General features: G+C 29.8%; 1 protein-coding gene and 1 long non-coding RNA gene across 4 annotated transcripts; one reads left to right on the forward strand and one right to left on the reverse strand.

Moving 5' to 3' along the window:
* Positions 1 to 4940: 4940 nt before the first annotated feature.
* Positions 4941 to 14584, reverse strand: LOC142229216 (uncharacterized). 3 transcript variants are annotated; one of them, XM_075299757.1, is made up of 4 exons: positions 14503 to 14584; positions 13703 to 14192; positions 13390 to 13645; positions 4941 to 6290 (listed from the first exon to the last, which is right to left on the reverse strand). In XM_075299757.1, exons 2-4 carry the CDS (start codon positions 14106 to 14108, stop codon positions 6203 to 6205), a joined length of 750 nt encoding a protein of 249 aa, XP_075155872.1. In that variant the 5' UTR covers positions 14109 to 14192; positions 14503 to 14584; the 3' UTR covers positions 4941 to 6202. The 3 variants fall into 3 exon arrangements, with proteins under 3 accessions (XP_075155872.1, XP_075155871.1, XP_075155870.1); XM_075299756.1 differs by having other exon boundaries at positions 13703 to 14443; positions 14503 to 14572; XM_075299755.1 differs by having other exon boundaries at positions 13703 to 14580.
* A 1252-nt stretch (positions 14585 to 15836) lies between these two features.
* LOC142231931 (uncharacterized) lies at positions 15837 to 16238 on the forward strand. The gene is made up of 2 exons (XR_012720964.1): positions 15837 to 15961; positions 16029 to 16238. It is a non-coding gene; the product is annotated as an uncharacterized LOC142231931 (long non-coding RNA).
* The last annotated feature ends 1089 nt before the right edge of the window (positions 16239 to 17327 follow it).

Consider the following 17327-nt stretch of genomic DNA (forward strand, 5'->3'; position numbering starts at 1 on the left):
CTATAGAAATAAAATTTTGACAAAATTTTCTATAGAAATAAAATTTTGACAAAATTTTCTATTGAAACAAATTTTTGACAAATTTTTCTATAGAAATAAAATTTTGACAATTTTGAAACAAATTTTTGACAAAATTTTCTATAGAAATAAACTTTTGACAAAATTTTCTAGAAAAATAAAATGTTGACAAAATTTTCTATAGAAATAAAATTTTAACAAAATTTTCTATTGAAACAAATTTTTGGCAAAATTTTCTATTGAAATAAAATTTAGATAAAATTTTCTATAAAAATAAAATTTTGACAAAATTTTCTATGGAAAAAAATTTTTTTGACAAAATTTTCTATAGAAAAAAATTTTTGACGAAATTTTCTATAGAAATAAAATTTTGACAAAATTTTCTATAGAAATAAAATTTTTGACAAAATTTTCTATGGAAATAAAATTTTGACAAAATTTATTGAAATAAAATTTTGACAAAATTTTCTATAAAAATAAAATTTTGACAAAATTTTCTACAGAAATAAAATTTGAACAAAATTTTCTATAGAAATAAAATTTGGACAAAACTTTCTATAGAAATAAAATTTTGACAAAATTTTCTATGGAAATAAAATTTTGACAAAATTTTCTATAGAAATAAAATTTTGACAAAATTTTCTATAGAAATAAAATTTTGACAAAATTTTCTACAAAAATAAAATTTCGACAAAATTTTCTATAGAAATAAAATTTTGACGAAATTTTCTATAGAAATAAAATTTTGACAAAATTATTCATAGAAATAAAATTTTGGCAATATTTTCTATAAAAATAAAATTTTGACAAAATTTTCTACAGAAATAAAATTTTGACAAAATTTTCTATGGAAATAAAAATTTTACAAGATTTTCTATAGAAATAAAATTTTGACAAAATTTTCTATTGAAACAAATTTTTGACAAAATTTTCTATAGAAATAAAATTTTGACAAAATTTTCTATAGAAATAAAATTTTGATAAAATTTTCTATAGAAATAAAATTTTGACAAAATTTTCTATAGAAATAAAATTTTGACAAAATTTTCTATGGAAATAAAAATTTTACAAGATTTTCTTTAGAAATAAAATTTATTTCTATAGAAAATCTTGTAAATTTTTATTTCCATAGAAAATTTCCATAGAAAAATAAAATTTATTTCTATAGAAAATCTTGTAAAATTTTTATTTCCATAGAAAATTTTGTCAAAATTTTATTTCTATAGAAAATTTTGTCAAAATTTTATTTCTATAGAAAATTTTATCAAAATTTTATTTCTATAGAAAATTTTGTCAAAATTTTATTTCTATAGAAAATTTTGTCAAAAATTTGTTTCAATAGAAAATTTTGTCAAAATTTTATTTTTATAGAAAATTTTGCCAAAATTTTATTTCTATAAATTATTTTGTCAAAATTTTATTTCTATAGAAAATTTCGTCAAAATTTTATTTCTATAGAAAATTTTGTCGAAATTTTATTTTTGTAGAAAATTTTGTCAAAATTTTATTTCTATAGAAAATTTTGTCAAAATTTTATTTCTATAGAAAATTTTGTCAAAATTTTATTTCCATAGAAAATTTTGTCAAAATTTTATTTCTATAGAAAGTTTTGTCCAAATTTTATTTCTATAGAAAATTTTGTTCAAATTTTATTTCTATAGAAAATTTTGTCAAAATTTTATTTTTATAGAAAATTTTGTCTACATTTTATTTCAATAAATTTTGTCAAAATTTTATTTCCATAGAAAATTTTGTCAAAAATTTTATTTCTATAGAAAATTTTGTCAAAATTTTATTTTTATAGAAAATTTTATCTAAATTTTATTTCAATAGAAAATTTTGCCAAAAATTTGTTTCAATAGAAAATTTTGTTAAAATTTTATTTCTATAGAAAATTTTGTCAACATTTTATTTTTATAGAAAATTTTGCCAAAATTTTATTTCTATAAATAATTTTGTCAAAATTTTATTTCTATAGAAAATTTCGTCAAAATTTTATTTCTATAGAAAATTTCGTCAAAATTTTATTTCTATAGAAAATTTTGTCAAAATTTTATTTCTATAGAAAATTTTGTCAAAATTTTATTTCTATAGTAAATTGTGTCAAAATTTTATTTCTATAGAAAATCTTGTCAAAATTTTATTTCTATAGAAAATTTTGTCAAAATTTTATTTCTATAGAAAATTTTGTCAAAATTTTATTTCTATAGCAAATTTTATCCAAATTTTATTTCTAAAGAAAATTTTGTCAAAATTGTATTTCTAAAGAAAATGTTGTCAAAATTTTATTTCTATAGAAAATGTTGTCAAAATTTTATTTCTATCGAAAATTTTGTCAAAATTTTATTTCTATAGAAAATTTTGTCAAAATTTTATTTCTAAAGAAAATTTTGTCAAAATTTTATTTCTATAGAAAATTTGGCAAAATTTTATTTCTATAGAAAATTTTGTCAAAATTTTATTTCTATAGAAAATTTTGTTAAAATTTTATTTCTATAGAAAATTTTGTCAAAATTTTATTTCTATAGAAAATTTTGTCAAAATTTTATTTCTATAGAAAATCTTGTAAAAAGTTTATTTCCATAGAAAATTTTGTCCAAATTTTATTTCTATAGAAAATTTTGTCAAAATTTTATTTCTATAGAAAATTTTGTCAAAATTTTATTTCTATAGAAAATTTTGTCAAAATTTTATTTCTATAGAAAATTTTGTCAAAAATTTGTTTCAATAGAAAATTTTGTCAAAATTTTATTTCTATAGACAATTTTGTTAAAATTTTATTTCTATAGAAAATTTTGTCAAAAATTTGTTTCAATAGAAAATTTTGTCAAAATTTTATTTCTATAGAAAATTGTGTCAAAATTTTATTTCTATAGAAAATTTTGTCAAAATTTTACATCTATAGAATATTTTTCAAAATTTTATTTCCGTAGAAAATTTTGTCAAAATTTTATTTTTATAGACAATTTTGTCTAAATTTTATTTCAAAAGAAAATTTTGCAAACAATTTTTGTCTATAGAAAATTTTGTCAAAATTTTATTTCTATAGAAAATTTTGTCAAAATTTTATTTCTATAGAAAATTTTGTCAAAATTTTATTTATATAGAAAATTTTGTCAAAATTTTATTTCTATAGTAAATTTTGGCAAAATTTTAGTTCTATAGAATTTTTTTTCAAAATTTTATTTCCATCGAAAATTTTGTCAAAATTTTTTTTTATAGAAAATTTTGTCTAAATTTTATTTCTATAGAAAATTTTGTCTAAATTTTATTTCTATAGAAAGTTTTGTCAAAATTTTATTTCTATAGAAATTTTTTTCAAAATGTCATTTCTATAGAAAAAATTTATTTCTATGGAAAATTTTGTCAAAATTTTATTTCTATGGAAAATTTTGTCAAAATTTTATTTCTATAGAAAGTTTTGTCCAAATTTTATTTCTATACACAATTTTGTCAACATTTCATTTCTATTGAATTTTTTTCAAAATTTTATTTCTATAGAAAATTTTGTCAAAATTTTATTTCTATAAAAATTTTGTTAAAATTTTATTTCTATAGAAAATTTTGTCAAAATTTTATTTTTATAGAAATTTTTGTCAAAATTTTATTTTTACAGAAAATTTTGTACAAATTTTATTTCTATAGAAAATTTTGTCCAAATTTTCTATATACAGAAAATTTTGTCCATATTTTATTTCTATCAAAAATTTATATATAGCGCCCACATAAACCTATCACCAAATTTGACTTCCAGAACCGATCCAGTTGAAATTTGTTATGTGATGCCAGTATATCTATGAAAATGGTGGTATTTTAGATCTAAAAATAGGTGTACCAAAGATGGTGTGTATCAATGGTTTGGTACATATATCCCCCATATAGACCGATTAGACTACTTATCAAAATTGTGTCATCAGATAACAAGATTATGCAATTCACCACGTAGAAGTGATCGTCGTAACTTTGCTCTCTCGAGTCTTAACTTCATTTTTTTGTTTTGGTGTAGGTTAGGTTAAAGTGGCAGCCCGATTAAGATTAAGGCTCACTTAGACTATTCAGTCCATTGTGATACCACATTAACTAAAAGTACCTATTACATAAGGGCACTTCTAGTTTTAACCACTGAACCTTCTTGATTATTTTGCTTTGTTGAACCAACCAGATTGTTCCAAAAACATTAGCAGACTGCTTAAGTCTGTTTTGGTGTAAGATCGTGTTGTCGAAAAAAGTCTCAAATAAAGAATAAAAGTAAGGAAAGAACACAAAATTCATTTTTTTGCTTTGGTGAGAGATCGGGAACACTTTTGTAATTTTTCTAATTGATTCTATTTCTTCCAGCAGGTTTTATATTTGGACAATAAAAGAATATATCTGGTTCTTGAAAATCCATTGAGCAATAATTTGAAGCCTACACATATTATTATTTGCGTGATTGTTTTTTGACTAATATTGTACACTCATAGAAAAGTCTGCTAAAACCAGCAGTGGTTGTCTGCTGTCATATTTTTGTACTTCATGATCTAGTGAACAATTCGTAAAATTTTTAGTCTATAAAATGTTATACAAAGTATTTTCAGAAACCAAAAACAGTTTTTGTAAATTCCTGCCCGCAAATGTAATTAAAAGCTCCTAAATGCGATCAGCAAATTTGTTGTTTTTTGTTAGCATTTTGGCCTTAATTCATTTCAATTTTTGGGCAAATGCCTTAGTTTATGTTTTTTGTTCGTTTCAGCCAAACATACATATTCCGGGTAATCGAGCTTAAAAAAGCAGACAATATTTGTAGTTTAGCAAACAGTCACTGCTTTCCCGTTTTCAGACTTTTTGCTGTTTTATCTGACTGTCCCACTGTGTCTACTAACAAATTTCTTTGGGTGTACACCATATTTTATGAATATTGTATATAATTAAAACAGGCATAATTCGTATATGTGTTTTATTATAATTTTATTCGAAATAAATTACAAATTAATAAATTAATCACTAAGCTTACGGCAAAAGATGATTTTTTTATTTATTTATTTGTTTGTTTGATTTGTAAATTTGACTTCCCCTACCAGCTTTCTAATATAAAATAAAAAAAGTCTTAGGCCCTTTCTATATATAGTACAGCTAATAAATAAGAAGAAAAAATGTCATAGTTTTAGAATCTATGGATGAAGTTCTAATAAATATAAACTTTATTAAATAAATTATGAAAACTATGTGTTAGAAAAAAATGTCAATACCAAATAAAGGTATTCATAGCGTACAAGCTGACATCTTAATACTTTCTAAATAAGTACACTCGCATGATTTTTTTTTTACTTTAATTAAGTACTAAAAATCCTAAAGACGACAAATAAATAAATTCCAAAATAAAAATATTCAGTGCTTGCAATACATATGGTAATAGCATTTTTTTTGTACATACGTAATAATATTTCGAAATTGCTAAAAGCTAGATCAGTGTAATTTTAATAAATATTTTATTTAGACACAAATAATTTGTGGAATTTTTTAACGATATTGAATTTAATTAATATGTGTAATGTAATTATGTATGAGTGTATGTGTGATGTGTAACTAGTACTTGGATAACTTGGTGAACAAGGAGCCATTTATTATGGCAAAATTTATTAGGATTTTTTTTGTATTAAACTCAAATTTAATTTTTTTTCTTCATATTTTATATGATTCTTATTATTCTTTTTTTGCTTTTGCACATGGTTCCTAAGTGTAGATGTGTGTGTGTGTGTTTGTGAATATGTTTGTCTAAAACAATTTTGTATTAGTGAATAAATTCGTTTGGAATCCTTATTTCGGAGACGCGACACAACAATAATTAATGGTGATAATAGAAAAGAAAATCTTCTCAAATGGGTAAAATAATGTATCCAACTAAATGTACATTTTTTAATGGTAATATAACTTAAATGTAAATATTGAATTTGATTTTGTTTTTTTTTTTTTAATATTTAATTTAGTTCTACGACATTAACGCTTGTTTTTTGTTTTTATTTTTTTTTTTGCTCTTGCTCTTATTTTTCGTATTGGTGTTGATTGTTGTTTGAGGGAAATAGAGTGGTTGAAACTATTCCGTGTGGTATTGTTTTTTTCTGTTTGCATATTCCTCCATTCACATCGACCTTGATTTCTTGTCTTGTGGACTTGGTTCATATTTCTCAAGATTCATTATTCCTTTTTAAGCATCCTCAACGCGGCCCATAGGACGTAGAACAATTCTTGGATCGGGTTCAAGCATACGATCAGATTCTTCAGCACTGCTGAGACTAAGAAAAGATAGAAATAAAAGAAATAGGATAAAAACAAACAGATATATAATATTAGTAAGCCCTACTACTCCACAAAGACAGGTGGTTATTTTAATCTAATGCCTGATGTAATATAACATTTCATTGTATCCAATTCAAATGAACATATTTTTGAAAACTTAAGTATTGTGTTTATATTTTATATAACCGACATAAGAAGTTTTTCATATAAAAATTTGGCAAAAGAAGCTTTTCATATAAAAAAATTCGGGGGTGATCATGAATTAACGTCCTTTTTGCTCTAGGATGCTTAGTTTAGAAGAAGTTTTTCATATGAAAAATTCAACTTTTTTAGGATTTGGATGAAAAAACAAGTTGTTCACCTAAACAACAAGTTTTTCACCTAAAAGTTTGAATTTTTTAGGATTTGTTTTTTCAATTTTTTGTGGGGTGATCACGAAGAAGTTTTTCACATAAAGGGTGATTCTTTTGAGGTTAGGATTTTCATGCATTAGTATTTGACAGATCACGTGGGATTTCAGACATGGTGTCAAAGAGAAAGATGCTCAGTATGCTTTGACATTTCATCATGAATAGACTTACTAACGAGCAACGCTTGCAAATCATTGAATTTTATTACCAAAATCAGTGGCAGAAAATCCGCTTTTTTATCGACAAATTTTGTTCAGCGATGAGGCTCATTTCTGGTTGAATGGCTACGTAAATAAGCAAAATTGCCGCATTTGGAGTGAAGAGCAACCAGAAGCCGTTCAAGAACTGCCCATGCATCCCGAAAAATGCACTGTTTGGTGTGGTTTGTACGCTGGTGGAATCATTGGACCGTATTTTTTCAAAGATGCTGTTGGACGCAACGTTACGGTGAATGGCGATCGCTATCGTTCGATGCTAACAAACTTTTTGTTGCCAAAAATGGAAGAACTGAACTTGGTTGACATGTGGTTTCAACAAGATGGCGCTACATGCCACACAGCTCGCGATTCTATGGCCATTTTGAGGGAAAACTTCGGAGAACAATTCATCTCAAGAAATGGACCGGTAAGTTGGCCACCAAGATCATGCGATTTGACGCCTTTAGACTATTTTTTGTGGGGCTACGTCAAGTCTAAAGTCTACAGAAATAAGCCAGCAACTATTCCAGCTTTGGAAGACAACATTTCCGAAGAAATTCGGGCTATTCCGGCCGAAATGCTCGAAAAAGTTGCCCAAAATTGGACTTTCCGAATGGACCACCTAAGACGCAGCCGCGGTCAACATTTAAATGAAATTATCTTCAAAAAGTAAATGTCATGGACCAATCTAACGTTTCAAATAAAGAACCGATGAGATTTTGCAAATTTTATGCGTTTTTTTTTTAAAAAAAGTTATCAAGCTCTTAACAAATCACCCTTTATAACAGGTTGGCTGACAAGTCCCCGGTCTAACAAAGAAAAACACATTTTTTTTTGTCAAAATTCGTTTTTATTATTCAACATAGTTTCCTTCAAGAGCGATACAACGATTATAACGACCTTCCAATTTTTTGATACCATTTTGGTAGTACTTGTGGCGACACTATTTCAAATCCTACTTTTGTTTTAAATTATCTAGTAGTCAGTAGAAAAATAGTCTATTTTTCATTTCAAGTGATATATGTTTGTTCTTTATTTAATTTTGGATTAACTAAGTAGCCTTAGACTTATGTACGATTTTCTCAAGACAATTGATTTTCATAATTTGTAAAATACAAAATGATTGCTTTTTGGGATTTTAATCATCACGACGCATTGATTTCTACATTGGTGACCCCGACGAAAACTGTTGTCCTTTGGTTTTGCCTCAAAATAGGCCTCAGTTTCGGCGATCACCTCTTCATTGCAGCTAAATGTTTTCCCTGCGAGCATCCTTTTGAGGTCTGAGAACAAGAAAAAGTCGCTGGGGGGCCAGATCTGGAGAATACGGTGGATGGGGAAGCAATTCATGAATTTTCGTTCTCAATGACTTGTGACACGGTGCGTTGTCTTGGTGGAACATCACTTTTTTCTTCTTCATATGTGGCCGTTTTGCCTCGATTTCGACCTTCAAACGCTTCTATAACGCCATATAATAGTCACTGTTGATGGTTTTTCCCTTCTCAAGATAATCGATAAAAATTATTCCATGCGCATCCCAAAAAACAGAGGCCAATACTTTGCCAGCGGACTTGTGAGTCTTTCCACGCTTCGGAGACGGTTCACCGGTCGCTGTGCACTCAGGAGTGTAGTGATGGAGCCATGTTTCATTGTCACATATCGACGGAAAAACTCGGGTGTATAACGAGATAACAGCTGCAACCACCGCTCAGAATCATCAACACGTTGTTGTTTTTGGTCAAATGTGAGCTCGCGCGGCACCCATTTTGCACAGAGCTTCCACATATCCAAATATTGATGAATGATATGGCCAACACGTTCCTTTGATATCTTTAAGGCCTCTGCTATCTCGATCAACTTCATTTTAGGTCATTCAAAATCATTTTGTGGATTTTTTTGATGTTTTCGTCGGTAACCACCTCTTTCGGGCGTCCACTGCGTTCACCGTCCTCCTTGCTCATTTCACCACGCTTGAATTTTGCATACCAATCAATAATTGTTGATTTCCCTGCAGAGCCCGGAAACTCTTTATCAAGCCAAGTTTTTGATTCCACCGTATTTTTCCCCTTCAGAAAACAGTATTTTATCAAAACACGAAATTCCTTTTTTTCCATTTTCACAAAAACAAAAGTTGCTTCACAAAAGACGCTCTATTTCACAAACTAATTGACTTACAGACGTCAAATTTTGACACGAATCATTTGAAGGTTGGTACTATATAAAAATAATATGCATTTAATACTAGCGACGCCATCTATGTGTCACACCGGGGACTTATCAGCCAATCTGTTAAGATCCATTTTTTTTAGCATTTAGATGGATTGATCAATTTTTGGGGGTGGTCACAAATTAACCTTCATTTCGCTCTACGACGTTTATTGTGGGATATACGAGCACAATAAGTTTTTCATATAAAACTGTAATTTTTTTATTTTCGCTCTTCAAAGTTTATTTTAGGAGATATGAACAAAAGAAGTTTTTCATTTGGATGGAATTTTCCATTTTTTGGGGGTGGCCACGAAATTACGTCTTTTTTGCTCTAGGACGCTTAGTTTGGGAGATATGGCTGAAAGAAGTTTTTTGTATAAAAATTCCGAGTTTTTAAGATGTGGGTGGATTTTTTCAATTGTTTGGATTTTTTGGGGAAGACAACGAATAAACCTTCTCCTCACTCTAGGGCTTTTAGTTTAGGAGACAATGTGCAAATGAAAATTCGCATACAAAATGTTCCGATTTATTCAGGATTTGGATGGAATTTTCAATTTTTGTTGTTTTCGATTCATTTCGCCATAGAACGCTTAGTGTAGAAGGTATGAGCAAAGGAAGTCCTTTATATAAAATTTTCGATTTTTTCAGGATTTGGATGGAATTTTCGATTTTTGCTGGGGGAGATCATGAATTAACCTTTTCTCGTTCTTCGTAGATAAGAACAAAATATGTTTTCATATACAAATTTGGATTTTTTTTTAGGATTCGGATGGAATTTTTCCATTGTTTGGAGGTGATTACGAATTAACTTTTTCCTCTAGGACCCTTAGTTTAGGAGATATGAGCAAAGAAGTGTTTCATATAAAATTTGGATTTTTTAAAGATTTGGATGGTATTTTCGATTTTTTGGGGGTGATCACGAATTAACGTTCTATTCGCTCTAGAACGCTTAGTTTACGAGATACCAGCAAATATGAGCAAAAGAAAGTTGACATACAAAAAGCTTTTTCAGGATTTAGATGGAATTTTCAATGTTTTGAGATCACGCATCAACCTTTATTTCGCTCTAGGACACTTAGATTAGGAGATATGAACAAAAGAAGTTTTTTATATAAAAATTTTAATTTTTTTAGGATTTGTTTGGAATTTTCAAATTTTTGGCCACTAATTAACGTCCTTTTCGCTCTAGGGCTCTTAGTTTAGGAGATATGGCAAAAAAAAATCTTATAAAAATTTCAAATTTTTTTTAGGATTTGGATGGTATTTTCGATTTTTTGGGGGTGGTCGAATTAACGTCCTTTTCGCCCTAGGACGCTTAGATTAGGAGATATGGCAAAAAGTAGTTTTTCATATAAAAAATTCCGAGTTAAATAAAAATTTCGATGTTATTAGGATTTGGATGAAATTTGAAATTTTTGGGGGTGATCCCAAATTAACCTCCATTGCGCTCTAGGATGCTGCAAAAGAAATTTTTTATATAAAGATATATCTTTTTCGGGATTTTTTTTGGGGCTCACTCTAGAGATATGGGCAGAAGAAAATTCTCATACAAAATGTTCGATTTATTCAGGATTTGGATGGAGTTTTCGATTTTTTTTGTTTCGATTCATTTCGCTATAGGACGCTTAGTATAGGAGATGTGACCAAAGGAAGTCTTTCATGTGAAATTTTCGATTTTTTCAGGATTTGGATGGAATTTTCGATTTTTGGGGGAGATAACAAGTTAACCCTTTCACTACCGAAATAAACCTGATGTTAAAAACTTTAATTTTTCATGTGTTTTTACTGGTACTAACAGCATGTAGAAGAAAAATTGTCATTTTGAGAACCTATCTCAATTACTTCAAGAGCTATATGAGCTTGTTCTAAAAACTTGATTCTTGATTTGTGACCAAATGGCCTTACGAAAATAGGCGCTATTTGGCCTATAATATGTTTCATAGTGTGAGAAAAAATACAAAAAAGAACCCGAAAAAGTATCAGCTATAGTTTTTGTATGAATGTCCATTTACTAGAAACATACAGTAGAAAAATTGTCTCAAATTTTCATATTTTTCGTGTATTGTTAAAGAAGTTTATAAAAATATATTTTAGTGCTCACCAATATAGAAAATATTTATAGCTTATTTAGATTAAAGCCTCCACTTTAAAATAACATCGAGAAATAAATCGAAACTAAGTGGAAGAATAGAATTTGGTGTCTTTTTCGAATGTCCTTCTAAGTGGACATCGGTAGTGAAAGGGTTAAAATTTTTACTCTTCGTAGAGACGAGCAAAATATTTTTCCATATAAAAATTTCGATTGTTTTAGGATTCTGATGGAAACTTCCATTTTTTTTGGAGGTGATCACGAATTAACCTTCATTTCCCTCTAGGTCCCTTAGTTTAGGAGATATGAGCAAAGAAGTTTTTTATATAAAAATTTTGATTTATTTAGGATTTGGATGAATTATGTCCGAAGTTGATTTCAACGCCGCCATCATCCGAATCATGGCAACAGACAATAACAGGTTGGCTGATAAGTCCCCGGTCTGACACATAGATGGCGTCGCTAGTATTAAATGCATATTATTTTTATATAGTACCAACCTTCAAATGATTCGTGTCAAAATTTGACGTCTGTAAGTCAATTAGTTTGTGAGATAGAGCGTCTTTTGTGAAGCAACTTTTTTTATTGTAAAAAAATGGAGAAAAAAGAATTTCGAGTCTTGATAAAATACTGTTTTCTGAAGGGAAAAAATACGGTGGAAGCAAAAACTTGGCTTGATAATGAGTTTCCGGACTCTGCCCCAGGGAAATCAACAATAATTGATTGGTATGCAAAATTCAAGCGTGGTGAAATGAGCATGGAGGACGGTGAACGCAGTGGACGCCCGAAAGAGGTGGTTACCGACGAAAACATCAAAAAATCCACAAAATGATTTTGAATGACCGAGTTTTTCCGTCGATATGTGGCAATGGATGAAACATGGCTCTATCAATGCACTCCTGAGTCCAATCGACAGTTGGCTGAGTGGACATCGACCGGTGAACCGTCTCCGAAGCGTGGAAAGACTCAAAAGTCCGCTGGCAAAGTAATGGCCTCTGTTTTTTGGGATGCGCATGGAATAATTTTTATCGATTATCTTGAGAAGGGAAAAACCATCAACAGTGACTATTATATGGCGTTATTGGAGCGTTTGAAGGTCGAAATCGCGGCAAAACGGTCCCATATGAAGAAGAAAAATGTGTTGTTCCACCAAGGCAACGCACCGTGCCACAAGTCATTGAGAACGATGGCAAAAATTCATGAATTGGGCTTCGAATTGCTTCCCCACCCACCGTATTCTCCAGATCTGACCCCCAGCGACTTTTTCTTGTTCTCAGACCTCAAAAGGATGCTCGCAGGGAAAAAATTTGGCTGCAATAAAGAGGTGATCGCCGAAACTGAGGCCTATTTTGAGGCAAAACCGAAGGAGTACTCCCAAAATGGTATCAAAAAATTGGAAGGTCGTTATAATCGTTGTATCGCTCTTGAAGGGAACTATGTTGAATAATAAAAACGAATTTTGACAAAAAAATGTGTTTTTCTTTGTTAGACCGTAGACTTATCAGCCAACCTGTTATTTCTTTTCGTTTTCGTTTTCCTTTTTATTTGAGGATTAAAAAAAATACTCTTTTTGTAGACATTTTCCCAAAAGTTTATATTCTACAATTTTTCGACATTTGCAATAAATAAAAAATTGATTTTTGACGTCACTATTTTCGAAATTTTGGTGAATTATCAGCATTAAAAACGAGTCCCCATAACAAGTCGATTTTATGAATAACAAAAAATCCTTTTTGACAAAAAGTTTTAAAGACGACTTCGATTGGTTTTGTTACTTTTGTCGACATTTTTGTCTGATTCTATTACAACTCAGTAGGCCGATAGCTTCTAGTTGCCCGTATAAATAAGTTTATGGTAATTTGTAATTATAATAAATAAATAAATAATAAAAGGCAATATCGTACCATGTGTAGCATTAAATACAATATCCCTTTATGGACTCCATGAATCACAAAGAGATTCCAATATCGCAAACGCGAAGATTATAAATAAACGAAGGCTTATTTTTAGAATAGAATGACTAACATAGAATTTATAAACGATACAATGGATAATGCCCATATATGAAATAAATTTACGACTATCTGTGACACTTAATACTATATAAATTTTAAATAGTTTGAAATTATCTTGTACATTAAATGTTTTTTTCTTTAAAATTTTCAACTCAGAGTTAAATATGTTTACATACCAATCTTTATTATCAGGCATCAAATTGCGCCTTTCCTCATCTTCGGCACGCAATGATGGTAATTCCGATACAGGAGCATATTGCGTGTGCGACACTAAGGGATCTGTTGATGGATTCAAAGCCATTATACCTTGACCACCACAGCCACCTTCAACATTTTGGCATTGTAATTGACGTGCCAGCGATTGTTTCTTATCAAAGAATGGACAAGGACATACGCAGCTACGTCGCCAGTCAGCAACTTTAAGATAAACACCTTATAGGGATAAAATTTGAGCATATAATTCGCTACTACTTTTCCACAACTACTTACCCAATGCGGCAATACCTAAACATGTCATAAAAACTCCACCCAATATTATGCCCAAGGGAATTTCAACACAAGAGACAGCCTCTGTTTGAGTTTCACTTGTTACCTCTTCTTGTTCACCACTTGATGTTGTCGGAGTTTGTTCTTTTAATTGGCGTTCATATTCCTGATCTTCTATCCAATCCAACCATCCGCTGGCCAACATAGCGATTCCAGCCGCCAGAGATATTAAGGCAAATAACAGAAGAGCTACTTGGGGTTTGGGCTTTCGAAATATTCGTAGTGGAGAATCGATTGAAGAAGCCGGGCCCAAAAAACCTAAACCTCCGCCAGAGCCATTTCCACTATTGGAACGCGGCTCATAGGAGACGGTTGTGGGTTGATAAACAGGTCCGCCACAAGATGGCATTGTGTGTATGTATGTTTTTGTTGTTCTTTTGCACTTTTGTTTTTGTTATTATTGCTTTTTTGCTTTATATTTCCTCTTACTTTGCTTTTTGTTTTTGTAAAAACGAATAAAAATAATTCAATTTGTCGAATTTTTGTTATTATCAAAACAATTTAAAAATAACTTGTGAACGAAATAAAAATAAACCAAAATTTCACTGTAGCCCCAAGAGACACGTCTATATTTTTCCTTGCTTTCACTGTTATCCTTTCTTCCTCTTCGTTCTTATACTAGTGTTTTTCCTGTTTTGAAGGTTAAAAAAATCGATATCCTTTGCGGCACTACAGCGTTTTGTTCTATTTATTGTACAACGAAATTAATTGATTTGCAAGGAATTTCGAAACGTATCCAGTACCTTCTTATTATTTATTATTTAATTTAACTGATCCGCAAGGAATCTATTCTATTATTGTTGAATACGAATGGCAGAATAATGACAGTTGGAGCGGGTTTAATTTGCGACTAGCCTTTCATTTATGTTACATCTCCAATTTGTGATTTAACCGGCTATGAACCGGTTCTCCTCTTACGACAAATGTCAAGTCCAAAGGCATTTATAACTAAACATGAATTACGCGCGTGATCTCAAATGCAATTTAAAAATTAGTAAATTTTTTGTGTTTTGTAAACTATTATTGGTGGACATGCTATATTTTTTTAATTACGTCCACACAATAAACTTGGTGTAATTCCTAATAATACGGCATACACATTATACTTCCAAAATCCGTAGATCCTGTAAGATTCACAGCAAACATGGTGTTTGCAGAGATCACTTCTTAAGTTATACTGAAAGATATTTTTATGGAAATAATAGGAGGTAAGTTTTCTGAATTATTTTAGGCTACGTTCCTTTGGAACATTTTGCGAAAGTGAGACCCTTGGTTGAATCGAAATTTGTAGTTAATGAATATGATGTTTGTGGTGTTTAAAGTAAATATAGGGCTGTTTTTTTTAGCACACCCATAGAAAAATTATTACCATACGGTCTCAAAACGATACCGTGCGTTGTTGATAGTGAGCCAACCCCGTATGGTACAATATCAATACCGAATGGTACAGCCGGTGCACAAAGCATGAAAGTACCTTCCGGTATTATGAAAATACCAATATGGTAATGAAAATAATACTGAAGCGGTATTATTATCTATAGGTGAGTATTAAGTTCGAGTTTAGCCGCTAAAATCGCTAAAGTGAAAACTAAATCAGTAAGAAAAATGCATGAAATTATTCGTATTTGTTGCAATTTTTATTATAACTTGATGGGGAAAAGCCCAAAGCAAATTTTCACAAAGTTTGTATTCCTTAAAATGGATTATTAAAGAAAAGTAATCGTGAAAAAATGACGTTTTTAGCGGCTAAACTCGAACTTAATACCCACCTTATACCATAAAGGTATTGATGCATCAATACCTTTATGGTATATACATGTTATACATGTATAAACAGTGCGGTATTACCAAATAATACCTAAACGGTATTGGGTTTAATACCCACCCGGTATTAATTATAGTGATACATATTTAGTTTAATAAAACACACATAACATGTATTTGTTTCTTGTATTCATTTCCCTGCCAGCATTTCAAAGTTCCATTTCATCCTCATCGTCACCACAACCATCGCGAACTGTGATGGGGGAAGCATATCAAAAAGTACAAAATGTACATGAAAGTATTTTGCCATCACTACTGTTAGAAGACCCATTTTATTTTTTGTGAAACGCCAAGCGCAACCAGCTTGTTATATTTTATTTAAATAAAAACGAAAATAAAGTTCTGAAAACATAGATATTACGCTTAAAATTGTGAAAGGTATATGGTGAACAATTTTCGACTTTCCAAATAGAATAAAGTGATCGTTTTTCAAATATTTTTCCAGGCACGCTGTCTTCATCGAAAATAAACAAACTGGCTGATAGACGCTGCAATATGTAACTTGCTACTTAAAACTCAACATCATTCTTTTATTAATGCAAAAAATTATGTTAAATGTGATGAGATAAACCGAAAAATGTTATATTTATAAGAAATTATAAATGTTTAATCAAATCAATAAACATCTACACAATCGTGTTTTACTTGACCACAATGATTCTTCTACAATTACCTTAAAATGCACTTTTTCTGATAGTTTGCAGGGGTTCTTATTGGCGTCCTTCGAAATTGATCAAAATAGGCACCTAATAATTGCACTGATGAGAAACTTTTTCGTAGTAACTTGGCGTGGTATATGATTGTTTCGACGTAGTGGGGATTCTCAGAAGCGCCCCCAAATTCAAAAAATGTTGGCAGGGATAAAGTCAACTTTACCAATATTTGTATTTTTTGTAGATAGCGGAAAGTTTAATCAGAGCTGGATACCGGCCTTAAAACGGGCGATTTCGAATTTGTAAAATCGAGATAGTGACAATCATGGCTGAATAAGGAGGTTGAATCACGATAGCAAAAACAACAAATTTCAATATGTTGTTTACAATTTTAAGAAGTCAAAATCAGCTGATAAAAGAATCGTATGGCATTGGTAAAAGTGGCAATTATTTATTCTTTCAATTGTCCTGAAAAAATAATTAAAATCCAGAGAAAAATAAAGGTTCAAATTTAATTGTGTCACCTATGAGTGATTGTGAAGTGGATAATTAATCCGAGGAACGCCGATATGAGACAAATAAGACTGTAATACCCACCAAAGTTAAGAATGGAAGTCAGTCAAATGGATCTTCGCCATCTATTAACAAAAACAGTTTATGATGCAGTTTAAAAACTGATGTGCGTGGTATTTTGGGTCTGGAATATGTTATCAAGATACTCAAGTCAACTTTGAACAATTCTCCAGCTATGAATGCGCGAGTTTGTTTGAGATGCATTTGCTATGCAGTGTCATTTGAAGAGCTGCAATCACCATTAACATATGATTTTGACATCTTAAAATTTGTCGAAATAAAAAAATTGTAATCATATGGGACCATGATTTAACCTTCTTGTTCAGCCATGGTGACAATGGTGTGATTGTGGTATAAAAGTGGCTACAATTTTCGGGGTTTCCACCGAAGCTTTGCAAGTGCAAAATATACACGAAATCAATCATGTTTTTGTAAAATCTTGTCAAATGTGGGATGGGCCATAACTTGTTGCATCGATGATTTGGATCCAAAAAATTCATATTTTCATTATCGTTTTG

This window comes from Haematobia irritans, chromosome 3, assembly GCF_050003625.1.
Source record: "Haematobia irritans isolate KBUSLIRL chromosome 3, ASM5000362v1, whole genome shotgun sequence".
In the NCBI taxonomy this organism is placed as follows: domain Eukaryota; kingdom Metazoa; phylum Arthropoda; class Insecta; order Diptera; family Muscidae; genus Haematobia; species Haematobia irritans.